This window comes from Microcebus murinus, chromosome 16, assembly GCF_040939455.1.
Source record: "Microcebus murinus isolate Inina chromosome 16, M.murinus_Inina_mat1.0, whole genome shotgun sequence".
Classification (NCBI taxonomy): Eukaryota; Metazoa; Chordata; class Mammalia; order Primates; family Cheirogaleidae; genus Microcebus; species Microcebus murinus.
This window is the reverse complement of record NC_134119.1, coordinates 57,560,685-57,581,223: the sequence shown is the minus strand read 5'-3', so window position 1 is coordinate 57,581,223 and position 20,539 is coordinate 57,560,685. Positions and strand designations below refer to the sequence as shown.

At 53.8% G+C, this 20,539-nt stretch overlaps 1 protein-coding gene across 1 annotated transcript in view; it reads left to right on the top strand.

Moving 5' to 3' along the window:
- The window catches only part of CEP89 (centrosomal protein 89), a 51,896-nt gene extending 38,410 nt beyond the window's left edge, over nt 1-13,486 (top strand). Inside the window, exons 15-19 of the mRNA XM_012775156.3 lie at nt 7,164-7,331; nt 7,970-8,111; nt 8,517-8,606; nt 10,560-10,729; nt 12,239-13,486. Coding sequence (XP_012630610.2) covers nt 7,164-7,331; nt 7,970-8,111; nt 8,517-8,606; nt 10,560-10,729; nt 12,239-12,596 — 928 coding nt within the window. The 3' untranslated portion in view covers nt 12,597-13,486. The remainder of the gene's footprint in view (nt 1-7,163; nt 7,332-7,969; nt 8,112-8,516; nt 8,607-10,559; nt 10,730-12,238) is intronic.
- Nucleotides 13,487-20,539: the final 7,053 nt, after the last annotated feature.

The following is a 20,539-nucleotide window of genomic DNA, read 5'->3' as shown; positions in this document are numbered from 1 at the left end:
GCAAGCCACTGTGCCTGGCCAGACCTGGGTTCTTCTATTCCAATAGAGGAAGGAATTTTTTTGAAGTCACGTTCATCTTTATGATTTTACTTTTCTCAAGCACCCACTCCTGTGTGTGGATGTGTCATAACCATTATACAGTCACGAACCGCGTAATGACGTTTGGTCAACAATGACCACACAGCCATGGTCCCATGACATTAAAATGAAGCTGAGGCCGGGCGCGGTGGCTCACGCCTGTAATCCTAGCTCTCTGGGAGGCCGAGGCGGGCGGATTGCTCGAGGTCGGGAGTTCGAAACCAGCCTGAGCAAGAGCAAGACCCCGTCTCTACTATAAAATAGAAAGAAATTAATTGGCCAACTAATATATATACAAAAAATTAGCCGGGCATGGTGGCGCATGCCTGTAGTCCCAGCTACTCGGGAGGCTGAGGCAGGAGGATCGCTTGAGCCCAGGGGTTTGAGGTTGCTGTGAGCTAGGCTGACGCCACACACTCACTCTAGCCTGGGCAACAAAGCGAGACTCTTTTTTTTTTTTTTTTTTTTTTTTTGAGACAAAGTTTTTGTATAGCTATATAATGTATGTGTGTTTTAAGCTAAGTATTATAAAAGTCAAAAGGCCTAAAAAAATTTAAAGTTTATAAAGTAAAAAGGTCACAGTAATCAAACTAATTTATGATTGAAGGAAGAAAAATATTTTAAAAAATAAATTTAGTGTGGTCTGAGTGTTCAGTGTTTATAAAGTCTGGAGTGGGGTGCAGGAACGTCCCAGGCCTCCTCACTCACTCACCAACCACTCACTCACCTGCCACTCACTCGCCCGCCACTCACTCACCAACCACTCACTCACTCGCCACTCACTCACCAACCACTCACTCGCCCACCACTCACTCACCAACCACTCACTCGCCCACCACTCACTCACCAACCACTCACTCGCCCGCCACTCACTCACCAACCACTCACTCACTCGCCACTCACTCACCAACCACTCACTCGCCCACCACTCACTCACCAACCACTCACTCGCCCGCCACTCACTCACCAACCACTCACTCACTCGCCCGCCACTCACTCACCAACCACTCACTCGCCACTCACTCACCAACCACTCACTCGCCCGCCACTCACTCGCCCGCCACTCACTCACCAACCACTCACTCGCCCGCCACTCACTCACCAACCACTCACTCACTCGCCCGCCACTCACTCACCAACCACTCACTCACTCGCCCGCCACTCACTCACCAACCACTCACTCACTCGCCCGCCACTCACTCACCAACCACTCACTCACTCGCCCGCCACTCACTCACCAACCACTCACTCACTCGCCCGCCACTCACTCACCAACCACTCACTCACTCGCCCGCCACTCACTCACCAACCACTCACTCGCCCGCCACTCACTCACCAACCACTCACTCACTCGCCCGCCACTCACTCACCAACCACTCACTCACTCGCCCGCCACTCACTCACCAACCACTCACTCACTCGCCCGCCACTCACTCACCAACCACTCACTCACTCGCCCGCCACTCACTCACCAACCACTCACTCACCAACCACTCACTCACTCGCCCGCCACTCACTCACCCGCCACTCACTCACCAACCACTCACTCACTCGCCCACCACTCACTCACCAACCACTCACTCACTCGCCACTCACTCACCAACCACTCACTCACTCACTCGCCACTCACTCACCAACCACTCACTCGCCCACCACTCACTCACCAACCACTCACTCACTCGCCCACCACTCACTTACCAACCACTCACTTGCCCGCCACTCACTCACCAGCCACTTGCTCGCCCGCCACTCACTCACCGGGGCCAACTTCCAGCCCTGCAGGTTCCATTCACAGTAAGTGCCCTATATAGGTGCTCCTCCCTAAAAATCTTTTATGCTATATTTTCACTTTTTCTATGTTTATGTTTAGACACACAAATACTTAATATCGTGTCACAGTTGCCTGCAGCGTTCAGTGCAGTAACATTTTACAGATTTGCAGCCTAGGAGCAGCAGCTCTACCTTATGAACCTAGGTGTTCAGTAAGCTCCGCCATTAGGTTTGTGTAAGTACACTCTGTTACGCTCACACAATGACAAAGTGACCTAATGACAAGCTATTCATAATGTGCTCCTGTTAAGTGATGCATGACCATATTCTTTTTTTTTTTTTTTTTTTTTTTTTTTTTTTTTTTTGAGACAGAGTCTCGCTTTGTTGCCCAGGCTAGAGTGAGTGCCGTGGTGTCAGCGTAGCTCACAGCAACCTCAAACTCCTGGGCTCAAGCGATCCTTCTGCCTCAGCCTCCCGAGTAGCTGGGACTACAGGCATGCGCCACCACACCCAGCCAATTTTTTCTATATATTTTTAGTTGTCCAGTTAATTTCTTTCTATTTTTTAGTAGAGACGGGGTCTCTCTCTTGCTCAGGCTGGTTTCGAACTCCTGACCTTGAGTGATCATCCCTACTCGGCCTCCCAGAGTGCTAGGATTACAGGCGTGAGCCACCTCGCCTGGCCCATGACGGTATTCTACTAGCCTCCTATGTATAAATAGAAAAGGGAAAAAGAATTCGAGAGGAACTCACTCAAGGTGAGGATAATTAAAGAAATGGCCATTTGAAGAAAAAGAGATGAGGCCAGGCACTCATTCCATCTGTCATCCCAGCACTTTGGGAGGCTGAGGTGGGGGGATCCCTGGAGCCCAGGAGTCTGAGGTTGCTGTGAGCCAGGCTGACGCCACGGCACTCACTCTAGCCCGAAAACAGAGTGTAAGACTCTGTCCCCCCCCAAAAAAAAAATTGAAGATTATCCCAGAACATAAGGAAAATAACAACTGGGAAATAGAGGGAAAACGTGATAGAAATGGAGGCCCGTCCAGGAGGCCCAACCTCAGACATCAGGAATCTCAGAAGAGTTAATAAAGACAGTGGAGAGGAAGAAGTGAACAGCTGAAGGGCGTTTCCAGATCTCCGGAGACCTCGTTGAAAGGACCCCCCCCACACACACACACACAGAGCCAGACGCACCCTAATGAAATACGAGTCAACCAAGAATGATGAGACGGTCCCACCTCGTCCTCCAGCGAGTAATGAGCGGGGACTCCAAAGGGTGGGTGACGCAAACCAGAAATAGACCAGGCCTCCCGGGCTGGCGCCAGGTTCCCGCCGCCATAGATTCAGGAAACCTCAGGCCACGGACAGGAGCAAACGGAAAGGCTCCCCGAGGGAGGGTCCCTCCCTTTCTGACACCTGTTGAATGACTCCAGGAGAAAAGTGTTCGAGTACAGTATTCAGGACACGGCGAAAGCCAGGCAGGGCCTGGTGGCCAGCAGAAACGATGTGCAAGTAGAGTCCAGGTGTTAGTTCCAGGACAAAGACTCAAAACAACTGGTGGCTGTTATGCGTAAAGAAATGAAAGAGAAACTTCTTCAGGGAACTGTTAAATGTGACAGTGATTTTGAGAAAGAAACAGATAGGATTTTTTTTTTTTTTTTTTTTTTTTGGAGACAAGAGTCTCACTCTGTTGCCCAGGCTAGAGTGAGTGCCGTGGCATCAGCCTAGCTCACAGCAACCTCAAACTCCTGGGCTCAAGCGATCCTCCTGCCTCAGCCTCCCGAGTAGCTGGGACTACAGGCATGCGCCACCATGCCTGGCTCATTTTTTCTATATATTTTTAGTTGTCCAGTTAATTTTTCTATTTTTTTAGTAGAGACGGGGTCTCGCTCTTGCTCAGGCTGTTCTAGAACTCCTGACCTTGAGCGATCCTCTCCCACCTCAGCCTCCCAGAGTGCTAGGATGACAGGCCTGAGCCACCACGCCCGGCCACAAATAGAATTTTTAGAGCTGAAAAACACAACGACCGAAATCAAGAACTCAGCGTGTGGGCTTAACTGCAGACGGGGCGCAGCTGGAGCTCGAATCTGTGAACTGAAAACTGAGGTCGGAAGCAAGTGTCCTCGGCTGTCGAGGGGCGATCCGATCCTCAGATCAGAGGCGGTGGGGACACGGGTCTGTTGGATCAGGAGGCGTCGTCGGAGGCAGGATAGCCGAAGACCTCTCCCAGCTGAAGGCAGGCGACAACACGGGGGTCCTGCTAGCCCAGCCAGCACCGGCACGAACAGGGAAAAGGAAGTCACGCCCAGGCCTGTCCCCGAGAGACTGCGGGAAGCAGGCGTCCTTCCGAGGACTGCGGTGACAGCAGGTGTTTCACAGCTGGCCGGGGCGCTACAGTCTCTGAACATTCCCTTCAGCGTGCTAGAACACAAAGGAAACCCCTGACAGCCTAGAATCGTATCAGCGGACAAAATGCCTTTCGGGAATGAAGGCAAAAAACAAGGCTATTCGCAAACCCAAACTGTGGGTGGCACCGCTAGCAGACCTACGTCGAAGGCAGTTCTAAAATTGGTGTGTGCTTCGGGGGAGAGAAATGATTCAAGGAGGGATGTCTGAGAAGCAGGAAGGAAGTAAAAGACAGTGGTAAAATGTGGATAAATGTACGTGAACGTTGATTTTGTAAAAACAATAATGATATCTTTTGGGACCTAAAAAAATACAGACTTTAAAATGCACAACAAAGGCAGATAATCGGGGAGAGGGTAATGGAGTTCCAAAGTCTTTATGTCATTCAGAAGAAAATGAATGTGTTGATTAGTTTTGTAATTTGAAAATATGCATGATGAAATTTCTGGAAACAGAATGCATGTAACTTCTTAAACTAGTATAGGGGGGAAAAGAATGAACTCAAAGAATAATCCAAAAAAAAAAAAAAAGAATAATCCAAATGAGGGCAAGAAAAGGAAGGAAAATGTAAGGTAGACAAGTAGGAACATAGACAACACAAAATGTTAGATGGAAATCCAGATGTAGCAGTGGAGGATACGCTAACTAGCCTAAATACTCCAGTTAAAAGAAAGAGATTGCGGGACTGGATAAAATAAAAAAGCAACTCTGTGCTGTCTCTAAGTTGTGTGTCTCAAGCATAAAGATACAGAAAGGTCAAAAGTCAAAGGGCAGGAAAAGTCATACTAAAGTGCAAACCCAAAGAAAGGTGGTAAACTGTAATCTCTGACAGATGTCACGGTAAGAAACACTACTTAGCAGAGAGGATTAACTCATTTCCTAAAGATAGAAGGCTCAGTTCACCAAGTAGATGTTTCAACTTGTGCGCATCTAGAAACAACCTCATGTCAATACATTTGAAAATTTAGATGAAACAGTCAGATTCCTTGACGAATACAACTTGCCGAAACTGACTCACGAAGAAAAGGAATAGCCCGAATGTGCCTTTAATCATTAAAGGAATTAAGTCAAAACATCATCCCTTGAATAAAAACTACTGGCCTTAGATACCTTCGCCAGAGAGTTCTACAGATATTCAAGGAAGAAATAGTTCTGGTCTTATTATGTAAAACCCTTCTGGAGAACAGAAAGAGAATGAATGCTCCCTAACTCATTTAATGAGGTTTAAAATAGCCTGATACCAAACCAAACAGTGACAGTATAAGAAAGGAAAACCAGGAGTCACGCTCTAAGTTACTGGGGAGTAGTTGGGTCCTTTCAAGGCCGGCTTTTGTCGGGGCGGCCACCACCCTCGTCTAGGGCTACTCTAGCCCCACCGCTGGGGCAGTGACTCTCTCGTGAGGCTCCTGTCCGGTGTCACTTGCGGTGCAGGTCTTTGCATTCTGACTCGTGGGCTCCTGCACTATTTCCTGTTCTTCGTCAATGTCAGGAAGTGTCCCGAATACTCATTCCTGGTGTTTCTTTCCTTAGCCCCCGGCAGTTCCCTCTCTCACCCGTACAGATCGGGGCTCACCTGAGGACTTAGGGTGACCCCTAATGTTCTCCGGAGCCTTTTCCCCCTCTGGGAGACTCCCCCCCTCTCTCTGCCCTGGAAATTGTAGCTGCCTTAACCGCCCTGATCTTCGGTCTCTGACTCAACTGGGCAAGCCTGCCGCTGCTGTTTGGGTTTCCCCTCGGGCCGGGCAGGCAGGTGGGGCGGCCGTGGTGCCTTGTTTTTCTCTCTCAGGGATCACAGTCCTGCACTGCCCGTTGTCCAAAGTCTGAAGGCCGTTGTTTACCTTGTTTTGCCTGCTTTCTAGCCGAAGGGTGAATCTGGTCTCTGGAACCTACCTTGGCTGGAAGCAGAAGTCTTCGTACTTTCCACATTCTTCTTCAACCCTTTATTATTGATCCAGGTCAACAATTTATCCAATAAGATAATAGTTCAGTTGGTTTTCAGTAAAAGAAATGAATTCTAGATTTTATACGTATTTTAAGTTACAGGGGACAAACTGACCTTAAAATCATGCCGTGTCATGTATTCCTGCAATGCGTGACAGGGGTGCACCCTGTCCTGTGCTGCTGTGTGTGCGTGCGTGTTTGACGACACTCGAGCTTGTGTGCAGCTAAACAAGGGCCCCCTTTGTTGCTTTTATCATAAAATATGTATTTATAATGACTTTTATTATGACATAAAATATGTTTTAGCAGTAGGATTTTTTTTTGCTGGCAGTTATAACCATGTAAAAAATTGAGCTGTCTGGCCGGGCGCGGTGGCTCACGCCTGTAATCCTAGCACTCTGGGAGGCCAAGGCGGGAGGATCGCTCGAGGTCGGGAGTTCGAAACCAGCCTGAGCAAGAGCGAGACCCCGTGTCTACTATAAATAGAAAGAAATTAGCCGAGCGTGGTGGCACGTGCCTTGTAGTCCCAGCTACCCGGGAGGCTGAGGCAGGAGGATTGCTTGAGCCCGGGAGTCTGAGGTTGCTGTGAGCTAGGCTGACGTCACGGCACTCTAGCCTGGGCAAGAGAGTTAGACTCTGTCTCAAAAAAAAATAAAAAATAAAAAAAAATTGAGCTGTCTTAGATTTTTCTCCTGGAAGGAATAGGGTACAAGTAAGTACATATACACGGACACAAGCAAAAACTGGGGACAAAGAAAGGAGTTAGATTATCGCTTGCAAAGAAGCGTGCTCCCAGCCACACCCTCCCTCCTGTCCTTTAGGGCCACGGGTCGGGAGGTGTTTCCACAGGGGACTTCCAGGGACCGCCCAGGGGCTGGAGGCCTGGCTGCCCGTCACCCGCCCGGCAGCGGCTGCCTCGCCTTACCCTCCGCGTGCTGCGCACATGCCGGTAACGTTTGTGTCCTTCAGCCAGCTGCAGAAGGAGGAAGAGGAGCAAAGCGCCGAGATGGAAGAGCTGATGGAGAAGTTGACGGTGCTGCAGGTGCAGAGAAAGAGCCTGCTGATGGAGAAGAACAATTTGATGGCGAAAAACAAAGCGCTGGAAGCTGAATGTGAAAGGGCACAGAAAATAAATAGGTTCGTATATGTGTATATATATATATATTTTTTTTTTCCACTTGAGTTGCTTTTTCCCCTGACGGTTTAAAAAAAAAGGCAACCGAAGGATATTCCATTTCATTTCCTTTATCTCTTCTTTTTCTAACAGTGGCCAATAGCATGGAAGAGGGTAATCGAAATTATCGGATGTCAGAATATAAGCGCAGTGCAAGCTTTTCTGTCGCCCAACATTAACCGGCATTTCTCAAGTCACTAGTTCAAATACGGTCGATCGTCCCGTGGCGACCCCAAGGCTCCAAGCGCTAGAAGTTCTTTCCTAGTCTCTTCCCAAAAGTCTACTGTGGGATTACTGGATCTCTTTTTCAAAAGCGTTTTCTGGAACATGAGCCAAAAAGTTAACAGAATAATATTTAATTATCCTATTCAATGTTGGGCATTTTGTGACTCCTGTTAACTTGGAGTCGGCAATTATGCTTGGTTTCAAATTAAATTCACTTACTACTTCTCACCTTGAACCGTAATAGAAGATTTAGGTTGCTGAAGAATGACACTTAGACACGAACGCACTGGCTGTTTTTGTAATGCAGGTATTCACTGTGACCGAGTCATGAGGCTTAATAAGCTTTTTTATTCCACCATGTGGGGGAACTCTCTAGGAGATCTCAAAAGAAAATCGACGTCCTCAAAAAGCAGGTGGAGAAGGCCATGGGGAACGAGATGTCTGCTCACCAGTACTTGGCGAACCTCGTTGGCCTGGCGGAGAACGTGACCCAGGAGCGGGACAGTCTCATGCACTTGGTAAGTCTCCGAAAGTTACGTCAAGTAAACTGCAAGCGAACGTGCTAGCATGACTTCAAGAGTAATTTCCTTTTGAGATGAGGTCTCGCTGTGTTGCCCAGGCTAGTCTCAAACTCCTGGGCTCAAGCGATCCTCTTGCTTTAGCCTCCCCAGTAGCTGGGACTACAGGCATGCCTAGCTAAATTTTTCTATTTTCTGTAGAAATGGGGACTCGCTCTTCGTCAGGCTAGTCTTGAACTCCTGGCCTCAAGCAGTCTGCCTCAGCCTCCCCAAGTGGTAGGATTACAGGCGTGAGCCACTGTGCCTGGCCTATTGCTTGATATTTTATTATGAAAAAAAAGAATTTACTATTTTAATTTTTCTGTAAAACTGAGAGCCCATTTTTTTTTCCACCTCTCCCTTTAGGCTAAATGTTTAGAAAGTGAGAAGCATGGAGTTATGAACAAAATCATAAAAGGCAATATTCGCTTGGGAAAGTTAGAGGAAAAAGTTAAGGTAAGTGGTCACTCAGCCTCAGAGATTGCATTTTCAAATGGGAACAGAGGGTCACTGGTGTGGATTTTTGTGTCTGGGAAAATGACACATTTTGTTTGCATGCATGTGTCACTAATCATCCACAGAATAAAGTACTGTAAGTTTTCGCTGGCGGAAGCAGCACCTCTCAACTCATTAAATGAACCTTTATTCATCTGCACAATCAAATACTGTGCCGCTGATTTTTAGGGGGGCAAATAAAAAGCTATGGAAAAATCTCCAGGTTCTGTCACTCAGCGTCCAGGCTCTGTCACGGAGCCCGCATCTGTCTGGCTCAGTTGGAGAGCAGCGTTGACCGGCTCCTCTCCTGCTTCAGTCCTGGTTGCTCCTCCCAGTGTCTCTGCCCAGGGAAAGCCATTGTCATCGTGCCTCCTCTCCTGCCCCGGCCCACCCCTCACCTCACCTCCCTGTAGGTGGTCCCCTCCCAGCCTGCAGCCACCGCCCCCCGGCCGTGCAGGTTTCCACCTGGCGGGGCAGGCAGGGTGGGGCTTGGGGCAGGGCGAGGATCTGGGGACTGGAGGGCAGGTGCCGTGACGACACGCAGCTCCACGCATGTAGAATAAGACCCAGGACCTGTGGCCTCTGGTGTGTGTATGTGTAGAACCATAACCAAAGGGCCTGGAGTGGAGAAGTAGATTGATGAGGTTTAATATGTTGGAAAATCCACAAACTAAGAAATTCCGAACACTGGCTGGCTCGTGTGCATGGTACGGTATGAGGCTAACGGTGCGTACATGTGAGTACATGTATGTTGTGAATTTGTTTTCGGGAACATAAGTTTTAGTCCTGATGTATTTATTTTTTCAAAAGTTACAGGCAACAAAATTTAACTTAAAATTGCACTGATCCAAATAGTGTCCCTAATGCATATCTTGCTATATCTATGTTTCCTAGATATTTAATACCGGTATTAAATTTTTGCAAGCTGCATTGCCTTGTAGGTCTTGATTTTCAGGTGGTGCAGACAGAGATGCTGCCAGAGGTGTGATCTGGTTTCTTTCTTTCTTTCTCTCTCTTTTTTTTTTTTGAAACTGAGTCTCTCTCTGTTGCCTGGGCTAGAGTGCCGTGGCGTCAGCCTGGCTCACAGCAACCTCACACTCGTGGGCTCAAGCGATCCTATTGCCTCAGCCTCCCGAGTAGCTGGGACTACAGGCATGCTCCACCGTGCCCGGCTAATTTTTTCTCTATATATGTATTTTTAGTTGTCCAGCTAATTGCTTACTATTTTTTTTTTAGTAGAGACGGGGGTCTCACTCTTGCTCAGGCTGGTCTCAAATTCCTGAGCTCAAACGATCCTCCTGCCTCGGCCTCCCATAGTGCAAGCATTACAGGTGTGAGCCACCGCACCCGGCCCGTGATCTGGTTTCTTAGTACGATCTGCTACGTGCAGCGTCTGTGAGCCCCGCGGCGTGGATTCTGGGCCACCCCAGGGAAGGCAGGTGCACCCCCCAGCCCATCATCATCGTCATTTATAATGGGCGGCAGCCGTCTGTGGTCAGGGCGCCCCACCCCCCATGGCCTAGAGCAGCTCCAGTCCTCTCCTCCACGCGGGCTCCTGGGCGCTAAGGGAGCAGCACCCGGAACGCTGGGGGCATGTATCTCGAGCGGCAGGAGTGACACGCAGCGCCATCCGGTGTGTTCCGTGGTGGTGATGTTTTATGTTTCGGTTTCGTTTGTAGCATATAAAAACCCAGGTCTAGTAAAAGTTAGAAATGTGGTTCTAGTACACTTGAGGTTCCTGTCTCACCTTTTATGACCTTTGTGATCCAGACTTGCCCTCCCGGGTCAGACTGACCTGGTCCTTGCTGGGGGGAGGGGGCGCTGTGATGGGGGTGCGGCGGCCGGTGACAACACAGCCAGGAGGCGCCCGCCACCTGCAGGGCGAGTCCCCTGCTCACCGACCCCCCCCCCCAGGGCTACAAGAAGAAGACGGCGCTGAAGCTGGGGGACATCAGCCACCGCCTGGTGGAGCAGCAGGAGGACTTCGCCGGCAGGGCGGCCCAGTACCGGCAGGAGATGAGGCTCCTCCAGCAGAGGCTCAGGGACAAGCAGGACGTCCTGGACGAGGCGCTGCGGCAGAAGAGGTGCGGCCGCCCGCCCGCGGGCGCCTTGGGCTTTGGGCGCTTGGTGGGATTTTCTGGTGAAACCCTCTGGGCCCGTTTGGTTTGTTTGATCATTTAATTTTTTTTTTTTTTTAAGATTCCATGTCTAAGCTTAATCACTTAATTTTGTTTATACGTTTTAGTTTTATCCAAAGTTAATGCCGGCCTTGATGTTATTTGCTCCTCCTTTTCTTTTTATTATTTATTTATTTATTTATTTATTTATTTATTTATTTATTTATTTATTTATTTATTAATGAATGAATGAATGACATTGTCTCACTTCGTTCCCCAGGCTAGAGTGAGTGTTGTGTCAGCCTAGCTCACAGCAACCTCAGACTCCTGGGCTCAAGCGATCCTCCTGCCTCAGCCTCCCGAGTAGCTGGGTCTACAGGCATGCGCCACCATGCCCGGCTAATTTTTTCTATATATTTTTAGTTGGCCAATTAATTTCTTTCTATTTATAGTAGAGACGGGGTCTCGCTCTTGCTCAGGCTGGTTTCGAACTCCTGACCTCGAGCAATCCTCCCGCCTCGGCCTCCCAGAGTGCTAGGATTACAGGCGTGAGCCACCGCGCCCGACCTGTCCTGCTCTCTAAACAGTGGTGCCACGTCCACCTGCCAGTCTGGTTTCTAGCATTTTCCGGAACCATCTGGCAACGTCTGTGAAGACCTGCGTCTCCAGCCCTGCCCCCTGGACAAGGCCCAAACCGCCTCCCCAGCAGGGCTGCCGTGTGTCCCCCACGCTCCCTCCTGGGGCTCCCCGACCTGTGGGGTGGTGGCTGGTGTCCCGGTCTGTTACCCCAGCAGGCCGCAGCCCAGCGAGGACGCGGACACCTTTGTGTCCCCTCTGCGCCCTGCAGCGCCCTCCTCTGGTGCCCGGCCCCGAATCCTTGCTCAGGGAGTGCCGCTTTGCTGCCCTTTCCTTCCCTCCGGCCACTCGCTCCCGCACCGGGTGCAGGCCGGTCTCCTGTGTCGTCCGCTGCGAGTCCCCTCCGCACTCCAACTCACCTTGACGCCTGGGCCCGTCAGTGGCTCTGCGATGGGTCCCCAGGTGTCGGCCGGGTCGCAGTGGGGACAGGCAGAGGGGACACAGGAGAGGCCTACAGGCCCACGCTGAGTGACACCCGCAGCCAGGCCAGGGTGCTCCGGCGTCCGACCGGCTCAGGCCGGCCGCCGTGTTTCCTGGTTCGCGAGCACTTGTCCCCGCTTTGGCGAGCAGAGGCCCCGCCACGGACGCCAGAGCGAAGGACGAGGCAAAGCTCAGAGGAGGACGGTGACAGGCCCTTTGCAGCCCGTGCCTTTGTGTGCGTTTCCTGTTCCCCGGGCGCTTGGGCGCCCGTTCCTCGTTGGCGTCTCTGCTCCGGAAGCCAAACACGGCGGGCTCTGTCGTCCTCTCGAAGTTGGCCTCCTTCCGTCGAGTCCCGCTCTGTGGGCATCTTTTAGATGGTGCTGTTTTAGACGCTTCCTCCGCTCCGTTTATCTCTTTCAGAGAAATGGAAGGCGAGCTTGAAGTTATCTGGGCGTGCACCTCCAAGGAAAACCGGAGAATCCGAGAGCTGCTGCAGGCCACGCTGGCCAGGACGGGCGCGTGGGACGGCCCCGGGGACCCGGAGGACCCCGGCCGCGACGGCCTGTCTCGGGGAGACCTGCTGGTCGGTTGCGATTTCAGCTACTGCGACGTGAAGCCGCCCGCCGTCGCCTGCCACCGCGTGCAGGAGCCCCCCCTGCCCGAGAGCCCTGCCGTGCCCAGGCTGGGCACGGACGGTCCCCTGCCCCCCGAGGACAGCCCCCAGCAGCAGGGGGACTCGCAGAAGCCCTCCGAGCGCTGCAGGGCGAGCAGGAAATGAGCTGTGTCCCTCCGCATTCAATCCGCTTCTAACATTTCCTTGCTGAACTGCTTCCAGCAGCCGCAGTGCCACTGAGGCCAGCTCGGTGAGGCCCGCGCCCAGGGTGGCAGGTCACGCGCGGCGCTGGCCTGTCTCCCAGCTCTCAGATGTGTGGCTGGGAACGCAGGGGAGGGACAGGGCAGGCGGGACAAACCCTGGTGCTGGCGTCAGACGGAGGTGTCGCCGGGGCAGCCCGTCGCCGGGGGAGCCCGTTGCCGGGGGCGGTGGTGACGACGGCCGTGTGCCGCTCCGGGTGGCGTTTTCTCGTTTGCTAAACTCCGAGGTGCTGGCACTCGTGGCCTCGTAGGTTGCACAAAACCTGCTCTTGCCTCTTCCCTGACGCTTCTCCAGCCCCCGGGGAGGTAATTTATTCTGGGGCCACGCAGCTCCCGCCTCTGCGACGAAGACCCTGGCTCTGCACACCGAGGCAGAGTCGCTCCCTCCTCTCTGCCGCCACCGAGAGGGGACCAGGGCCCGAGGGGGGGCCCCTCTGTGCCGTCTCTGGTAACTTATCCCGGCCGCTCGGGCCCCCGCTGGGGTTGCCTGGTGTAGGTGACAGACACCCACAGCCGCCGCCCGGGGCCTGCTGCCAGGGCTCAGGGGCGTCGGGCTACACGGGACCCCGAAGTTCGGGCGGGGAGGGCCGGCGCCCGAGAAACACACCCCCCCCCAGCAGCGCCCGCGTGGCCCGGCCTTGCGCCGTGTCCCGGGTGGAAGTGACGCACGCGATCTTCGGTGGCTGGGTGGAAAGTCGAGATCGAAAATCCTAGTTCTTTCACACTTTTTTTTCTTTGCTGTCTTAAAAGGCCTTGAGTTCTTTCACATTTTATTAAACTTGTTCACCGTTTAAATTGTTCTAATTTAATTTTCTTTCCCAAGAGGTAGAAAGAGCCAACGGAAGTTAAGGCTGTGTCATCTCACTAGGGGGTGGCCTGCAAACAGCCTTGGTGTCATTTCAGAGGGACTCGTGTTGTCGCAGCTCTCCAGGAATCTGCGGACGGGCCGGAATTTTGGTGGAGCTGCCCTGCGAGCCTTGTGCGCAGGGGCTGGCTTGTCACTGGGGACATTGCTGTTGTCGTCACTACCTGGGGAGCCACTTCTGACGTCCCTGTGTGCTGCTCTGCCTTTTAAGAGAGCGTTTGGTCCCCCTGAGAAGGGATCATCCTCACGTGTCGGCTTTGCGGTTCTCGCCCGGTGCAGACGTACCTTGCGAGTTCGGCGACCTGGGACCACACTGTGGCCAGGCCAGGCCAGGGCAGGGGGCGGGTCCCGCCCGGTGCCACAGGGAACTGGCCCAGGAGTGAGCATCCCGGCCCGCCACGGGCGGGGGAGATGGGGCGGCCGAGAGGCGCAGAGAGCTCGCGGGGTTCCACGAGGGACCGTCGGGGGCTGGTGGGGAGGGGTCGGTATGCGCTGGCCTTGAGGAGGGGACAGGGTTCCGGGCGCCGGGGAGGGGTGGCCAGGGCTCTCTGAGCAGGGGCGCGCTCTCGGGGGCACAAGAGCGGTTCTGTGGCCGGAGGTCGGTGGGGAACGAGGCCAGAGCAGACCCGGGGGAGCTGGCACTGCGGGGGGAGGCTCCGTCCATCTCATCCCTCGGTTTCCAATCCGAGCAGGGGACTGTCGGGCTCTTCCCTGGCCCAGTTTTGTGCGGCCCCGGAAAGCTCCCCGTTGAGTTGCAGATGGCCAGAGCCAAACAGCTGTAAAACCTGCCCCGGGGAGTCCCAGGACCCCCGCGGGCTTTGGCGCTGTTTGCAGGCAGCCCAGGGCGGTCGCGGGAGCGGGCCGGGGCTCGGGCGTGCGGCGCGGCTCTGCGGCGAGAGCTGCAGGCGTCCTTTGTGGCGCGGGGCTGCGCACTCGAAAATGGCTGAAATGTTAACGTTGCGTTGGACGCGCCTCGCCTCAGTTAAGAGAGAAATCGCCAGACGTCTTTCCCGAGCGTCCGGGTCATTTTAGGTTCCCCCGACCTGGCCGAGTGGGTCCCGGTTGCTCCAAGTCGCCAGCGCCTGGCGTCCCCAGCAGATGTTCTGGGGGGCAAGAGGTTGAAGGACGAGGGGCCCTAGCATTTGGTTTCCAGAGCTCAGCGGGCCCTGGGCGGGGACCCCTCACCCGCCCGCACCGTCCGCGGGAGTGACAGGTGCAGCCGCCTGCCTGGGGGCTCAGCAGCGCCCTCCCCGGGCCGGCGTGGGTGGCCCTTCCTCGGCAGGGCCTGAGCCTCCTGGGGTGGAGCCGGGCTGAACTTTGAATCCTCCCGTGCAGAGGAATCGTCACTAACCCACGGCATGGGCAGGGCCGGCGGGGCCAGGTCCTTGGCTCGCCCCTGCTTTGTCCCTGCCGCGCTGGCGTCAGCAGCTCAGGGGGAGCTGGCAGTTGGGCGGGGAACAGGGGAGCGTCCTGGCTGGTCTGGCCTCCGGGCTTTCTCGGGACCAAGAGTCCACGCGAGGCCCCCAGACCTGTTTCTGAGGGTGGGGCGGGGGTGTTGGAAGGAAGGGAAAAGGCGGTCCCCCGAGTGTGCGCAGCTTGCAGGGTGGCCGGGCTGCTTTGGGGGGGCCACATGGTCCCCCAGCAGCCGCGCGAAGGCAGTCGGTGAGGCCCCGGGCTGGGCTGGGCTGACCAAAGGTGGGGGGTCCACGCGGCAGCTTCCTGGAGCTGGCCAGGACACCCGCCCTGTGCTGGGTGCTCCGTGCCCGACCCCTGTTTTCCAATCCAGCCACGAGACTTCACGCTGGAAAGGGGTAGAGACGAGCGAGTAGGAGCGGCGGCTGCTCAGGTGAGAGCACCCGCCACCTTGAGGCCTGCAGCAACGCCGTGCTGCACCTGCTCGGAGGGTCCTGGGCATTTTATTGAAGAATGAGTCTTTGAAAATGAAGGGTCCACGTGTAGCAGAGCACACGCGTGGGCTGCAGCAACAGAAACTACAGAGATGTTAAGGGAAGGAAGGGACTATCTTGGGATTGCACACTGGGTGGCTCCCCCCATATTTATTTATTTTTTTAGAGATGGAATCTGGCTGTATTGCTTAGGCTGGACTTGAACCCTGGGCTCACCGGGTCCTCCCGCCTTGGCCTCCCCAGTGGCTGGGACCACAGGTCCGCGCCACCACGCCCGGCTTTCACACTGTGTTTTGTTTTGTTTTGTTTTGTTTTGTTTTGTTTTGTTTTGTTTTTGAGACAGAGTCTCACTTTGTTGCCCAGGCTAGAGTGAGTGCTGTGGCGTCAGCCTAGCTCACAGCAACCTCAAACTCCTGGTCTCTAGCGATCCTCCTGCCTCAGCCTCCCGAGTGGCTGGGACTACAGGCATGTGCCACCATGCCCGGCTAATTTTATATACATATCAGTTGGCCAATTAATTTCTTTCTATTTATAGTAGAGACGGGGTCTCGCTCTTGTTCAGCCTGGTTTCGAACTCCTGACCTGGAGCAATCCGCCCGCCTCGGCCTCCCAGAGTGCTAGGGTTACAGGCGTGAGCCACCGCGCCCGGCCACACTGTGTTTTGAGAAGGACAGAAACCAGGATCGCCCTGGGGGTCTCAGCAGTTGGACACTGTCTCCCTTCCCTGCACCTCTCCTCTCAGGATACAGATCCTGGGAAAGGGGGGCCTCTCGCCTGAGTTGGGGTCCTGAGCCCTCCCCCAGGGCTGGAGAAGTCGGGCGCTCTGGCTGGTGGGTGGGTGGCCCCCCAGCTTCACACACGGAGAGGCAGGTCCCTCACGTCGTGACTGCTGGGCAGGTAGAAACAAGATTGCCAGAAGTCGTAGCTCTGCATTGAAGATGTTTAATTACGCGGAACGCTTTGTCCGGCCTCACCAGCTAACACCACACCTTCTCAGCCCGTGAGACCGCCGCGGGTGAGGAGGGGCGACAGCAGTGAACAGTGATGAGTTTCGGGTGTGGGTTTAGGGAGCAGGATGGGAAGGAGTCGTGTTTTAGGAGAAAGAGTGATGCGACTCTGAAATGTAGCTGGTTTCCCCACGCAGGCTATCTGTGAAAAACTGTGTTACTTGGGACACATAAAAACGATGAACACCAGCCTGAGCAAGAGCGAGACCCCATCTCTACTACAAATAGAAAGAAATTAGCCAAACAACTAAAAAAAGGAAAAAATTAGCCGGGCATGGTGGCACATGCCTGTAGTCCCAGCTACTCGGGAGGCTGAGGCAGGAGGATTGTTTGATCTCAGGAGTCTGAGGTTGCTGTGAGCGAGGCTGACTCCATGGCACTCACTCTAGCCCGGGCAACAGAGTGAGACTCTGTCAAAAAAAAAAAAAAAAAAAAGATGAACAAAGGGCAGGGGCAGAATTATGCTATTCCAGTGGTTCTTAGATATATATAGGTCTAGATTGTTCTAAGATAAGTCTTGAAATTTGCTGTCCTTGCTAGCTGCTTTATGGCCAGGCTGTGAGTCCTTGCACACGCTGCTGACTCACCCCGAGCTCTGCCTGGAATTGGGGTGGATCAGGGAACACCTCTCATGTCGGGTTATACCCGTCCTGTCTGTCTTCGGGATGCCCCTCCCCCAAGCCCCAAACTACTGGAAAGGAAGATAGGACTGAGAGAGCTGATTGCACAGGGAAAAGCTTGGAGACTCGAAGGTGGGTCTGGAGCAAGTTTTTTTTTTTGAGACAGAGTCTCACTTTGTTGCCCAGGCTAGAGTGAGTGCCGTGGCGTCAGCCTAGCTCACAGCAACCTCACACTCCTGGGCTCAAGCGATCCTCCTGCCTCAGCCTCCCAAGTAGCTGGGACTACAGACATGCGCCACCATGCCCGGCTAACTTTTTCTATATATATTAGTTGGCCAATTAATTTGTTTCTTTTTATAGTAGAGACGGGGTCTCGCTCTTGCTCAGGCTGGTTTCGAACTCCTGACCTTGAGCAATCCGCCGGCCTCGGCCTCCCAGAGTGCTGGGATTACAGGCGTGGGCCGCCTCGCCCGGCCTGGATCAAGTTTTAAGCGGTCAAGGAAGATCCAGCTTTTGCCTGGATGTTTGCCAGAGAACCTGCCTTTGCGGCGAGGAAGGTGCTTTGCAAACCATCGCCGGGGAAGGGAATGTCGGGGTGCGGGATGTGCCACCCCCAAATGACTGTGGAGACCAGGTGCGCCACCCCAGAACAGACCTTGGCATATTTTGAGCTGCTTACGCTGAGGAACTGTAGACACAGCAGTAGCCCCGGAAAGCTGCCCTTTTGTAAAAGAAATGGATGTCTCGGAAGGGAATCTTCATCAGTAAATCAGGAAGAGGGCTGCTCGGTTACCTGGCTTTTCATCTGCACGAGAAGACAGCCTTTATTCGCCACACGTTTCCTCCCCGCAGCCTCCTATAGCTTGTCTCCGCCACCCACAGACGCCCCCGCGCCCTGTTCTTTTCTGTGGTTCAGGACACTACATAAGTGTCAATCCTCTGGCCCTCCAAGTTTTGTGGGACTCCCATCCTCGTGCACACAATCGAAACAGTTTTTCTCCCGTTCATCTGTCTCCTGCTGCTTTAATTCGTAGCCCAACCAAAGAACCCAGAAGGGCGGAAGGAAGCCGCCTCCCCCTCCCCAGCAGGAACTAAATATGTCCCAAATGTAAGATAAAATGTAGATGTCATTGATATCTTTACGCTGCAAGAGCACCTTTGCAATCAGAAAAAACAGTTTGAAAGTGAAGGTCAAGGCCAGGCGCGGTGGCTCACGCCTGTAATCCTAGCACTCTGGGAGGCCCAGGCGGGGAGGATCGCTCAAGGTCAAGAGTTCGAGACCAGCCTGAGCAAGAGCGAGACCTCGTCTCTACTAAAAATAGAAAGAAATTAATTGGCCGACTAAAAATATATAGAGAAAAAAGTAGCCGGGCGTGGTGGTGCTTTGCTTGCCTGTAGTCCCAGCTACTCGGGAGGCTGAGGCAGGAGGATCACCTGAGCCCAGGAGTCTGAGGTTGCTGGGAGCTAGGCTGATGCCACGGCACTCTATCCCAGGCAACAGAGTGAGACTCTGTCTCAAAAAAAAAAAGAAAAAAAGAAAATGAAGGTCAAGAGGTTTAGCAGAAACTTAATAATGGAGTGGTATGAAGGTTCCTAGGAGATTAACTGTAAGAGGGAATTGGCTGCAGAAGAGCAGGCTCCACAGTGAGCCGAAGGTCTGGTAACCGTAGCAGGTTTCTTGCCCCGATGCAGAATGCCCGATGCAGATGCAGATGCAGATGCAGGCGGCAGCCGACACACCGAGACACCGGGGTGCAGCAGAGAGGTGTAGTCATAGGGCCATCGTACAAGGAGGAGACAGAAGGAAACCTCAAATGCACCTCCCTGGGGAGTCTGGGGATTTTAAAGAGTTTGGGCGTGCAGTGGGATCACTGCTCGGTGACATCTCGGGACAAGACGTGGAGATGATGAAACCGCGTTCTCCTCCAACGAGGTTCCTCCGAGAGGGGTCTCCAGGCCGGCCCGTGCAGCCTTTCCCCTGGAATCGGGATCTGAAAAACACCGTGAGCAATTCCGAAACAAGAGCCTTGCGACTCCCACGTCAGAGATTCCGTCTGCAGGACAATGGGGTTGCTGATTGTCCGTGTCCAGCGCCGTGACCACCGGTCACAGGGAGGTCGGCCAAAGTGCACCGATTAATGCTTAATGACAGCGAGATTTCTGCCCGGAACCCAGCACGTATAGTAACACCTGTTAACCCCGTGAGGACGGCTTCAGTCCTGAAGTACTAGGGAAATTCTTGGCTTTTAAATCAAATCTGTGTTGTTTTCCATGAACAAAACCCAACCCGTCCCGGCGCGGTGGCTCAAGCCTGTCATCCCAGCACTCTGGGAGGCCAAGGGGGGCGGATTGCTTGAGGTCGGGAGTTTGAAGCCAGCCTGAGCAAGAGCAAGACCCCGTCTCTACTATAAATAGAAAGAAATTAATTGGCCAACTAGAAATACATAGAAAAAATGAGCCGGGCATGGTGGCGCATGCCTGTAGTCCCAGCTACTCGGGAGGCTGAGGCAGGAGGATCGCTTGAGCCCAGGAGTCTGAGGTTGCTGTGAGCGAGGCTGACGCCACAGCACTCACTCTAGCCTGGGCAACAGAGTGAGACTCTGTCTCAAAAAATAAAAAATAAAAAAAAAAAGACAAACCAACCTATGCTAACTGGTCAAATACTCACCCTGTGGGTGAGAAACACGGCTTTAGGAAATGCTCACCGTGAACCAAAAACTAACTGAAGCAGAGGTCTCTGACTTGACAAAGGGTCCTCACATCCGGGTGTTCCAGACCGCCGGAGGCCGGGGCGCTCTGTGTTCACGGATCACTCAAGTGTAGTGTGTAACCCACCTGCAGGCTCACGGTTCCCTGGGGGCGCCCTTACTGGCCCCATTGTGCAGAGAGGCCCAGTGACCCCCGGCCATGTGGCTGGTGGGTGGGTTGCAGGGCTGCCTGGGTCCACTGAGGCCCCGTCCCACCCTGCTCCCCTCAGTGACCCAGGAGTTGCGTGGTGTGTGCAGACACACACGGGCCAGGTGCTGTGATACGAGTGTGACGGCGTTGGAAAGGCACCCGGGCACCCTGCTCGGGGCTCTGGGCACGGCAGGCGTGGCCAACAGGTGTGGCCCTCCTAAGAGGCGAGGTGGCAACTTCTAAATGGGGATCCTGGCTCTGAGACAGTGAGGGTCCCCATGTTCTCCTGATGCTTTAAGGGGTGACCCTGAGAACAATGCCCCCTTTCTGGGGGTCACCAGCCCCAAAGTGCTCCCATGTCACCCCAGAGACACGACCTTTGGTCCCCTCCTGATACCTGGGACCCTGTCGCCAGAGTGGAAGCTGGAGATAGCAGCAGCAATGCTCCAGGCCTCGCCCCTGCCCTCCTCCTGCCCCTCCGATAAGCAACTTCCTTCCCAGGGGAGCCTTATCTGCTCGCTGGGGAGGGGTGGCCCTGCCCTGACCCCCTC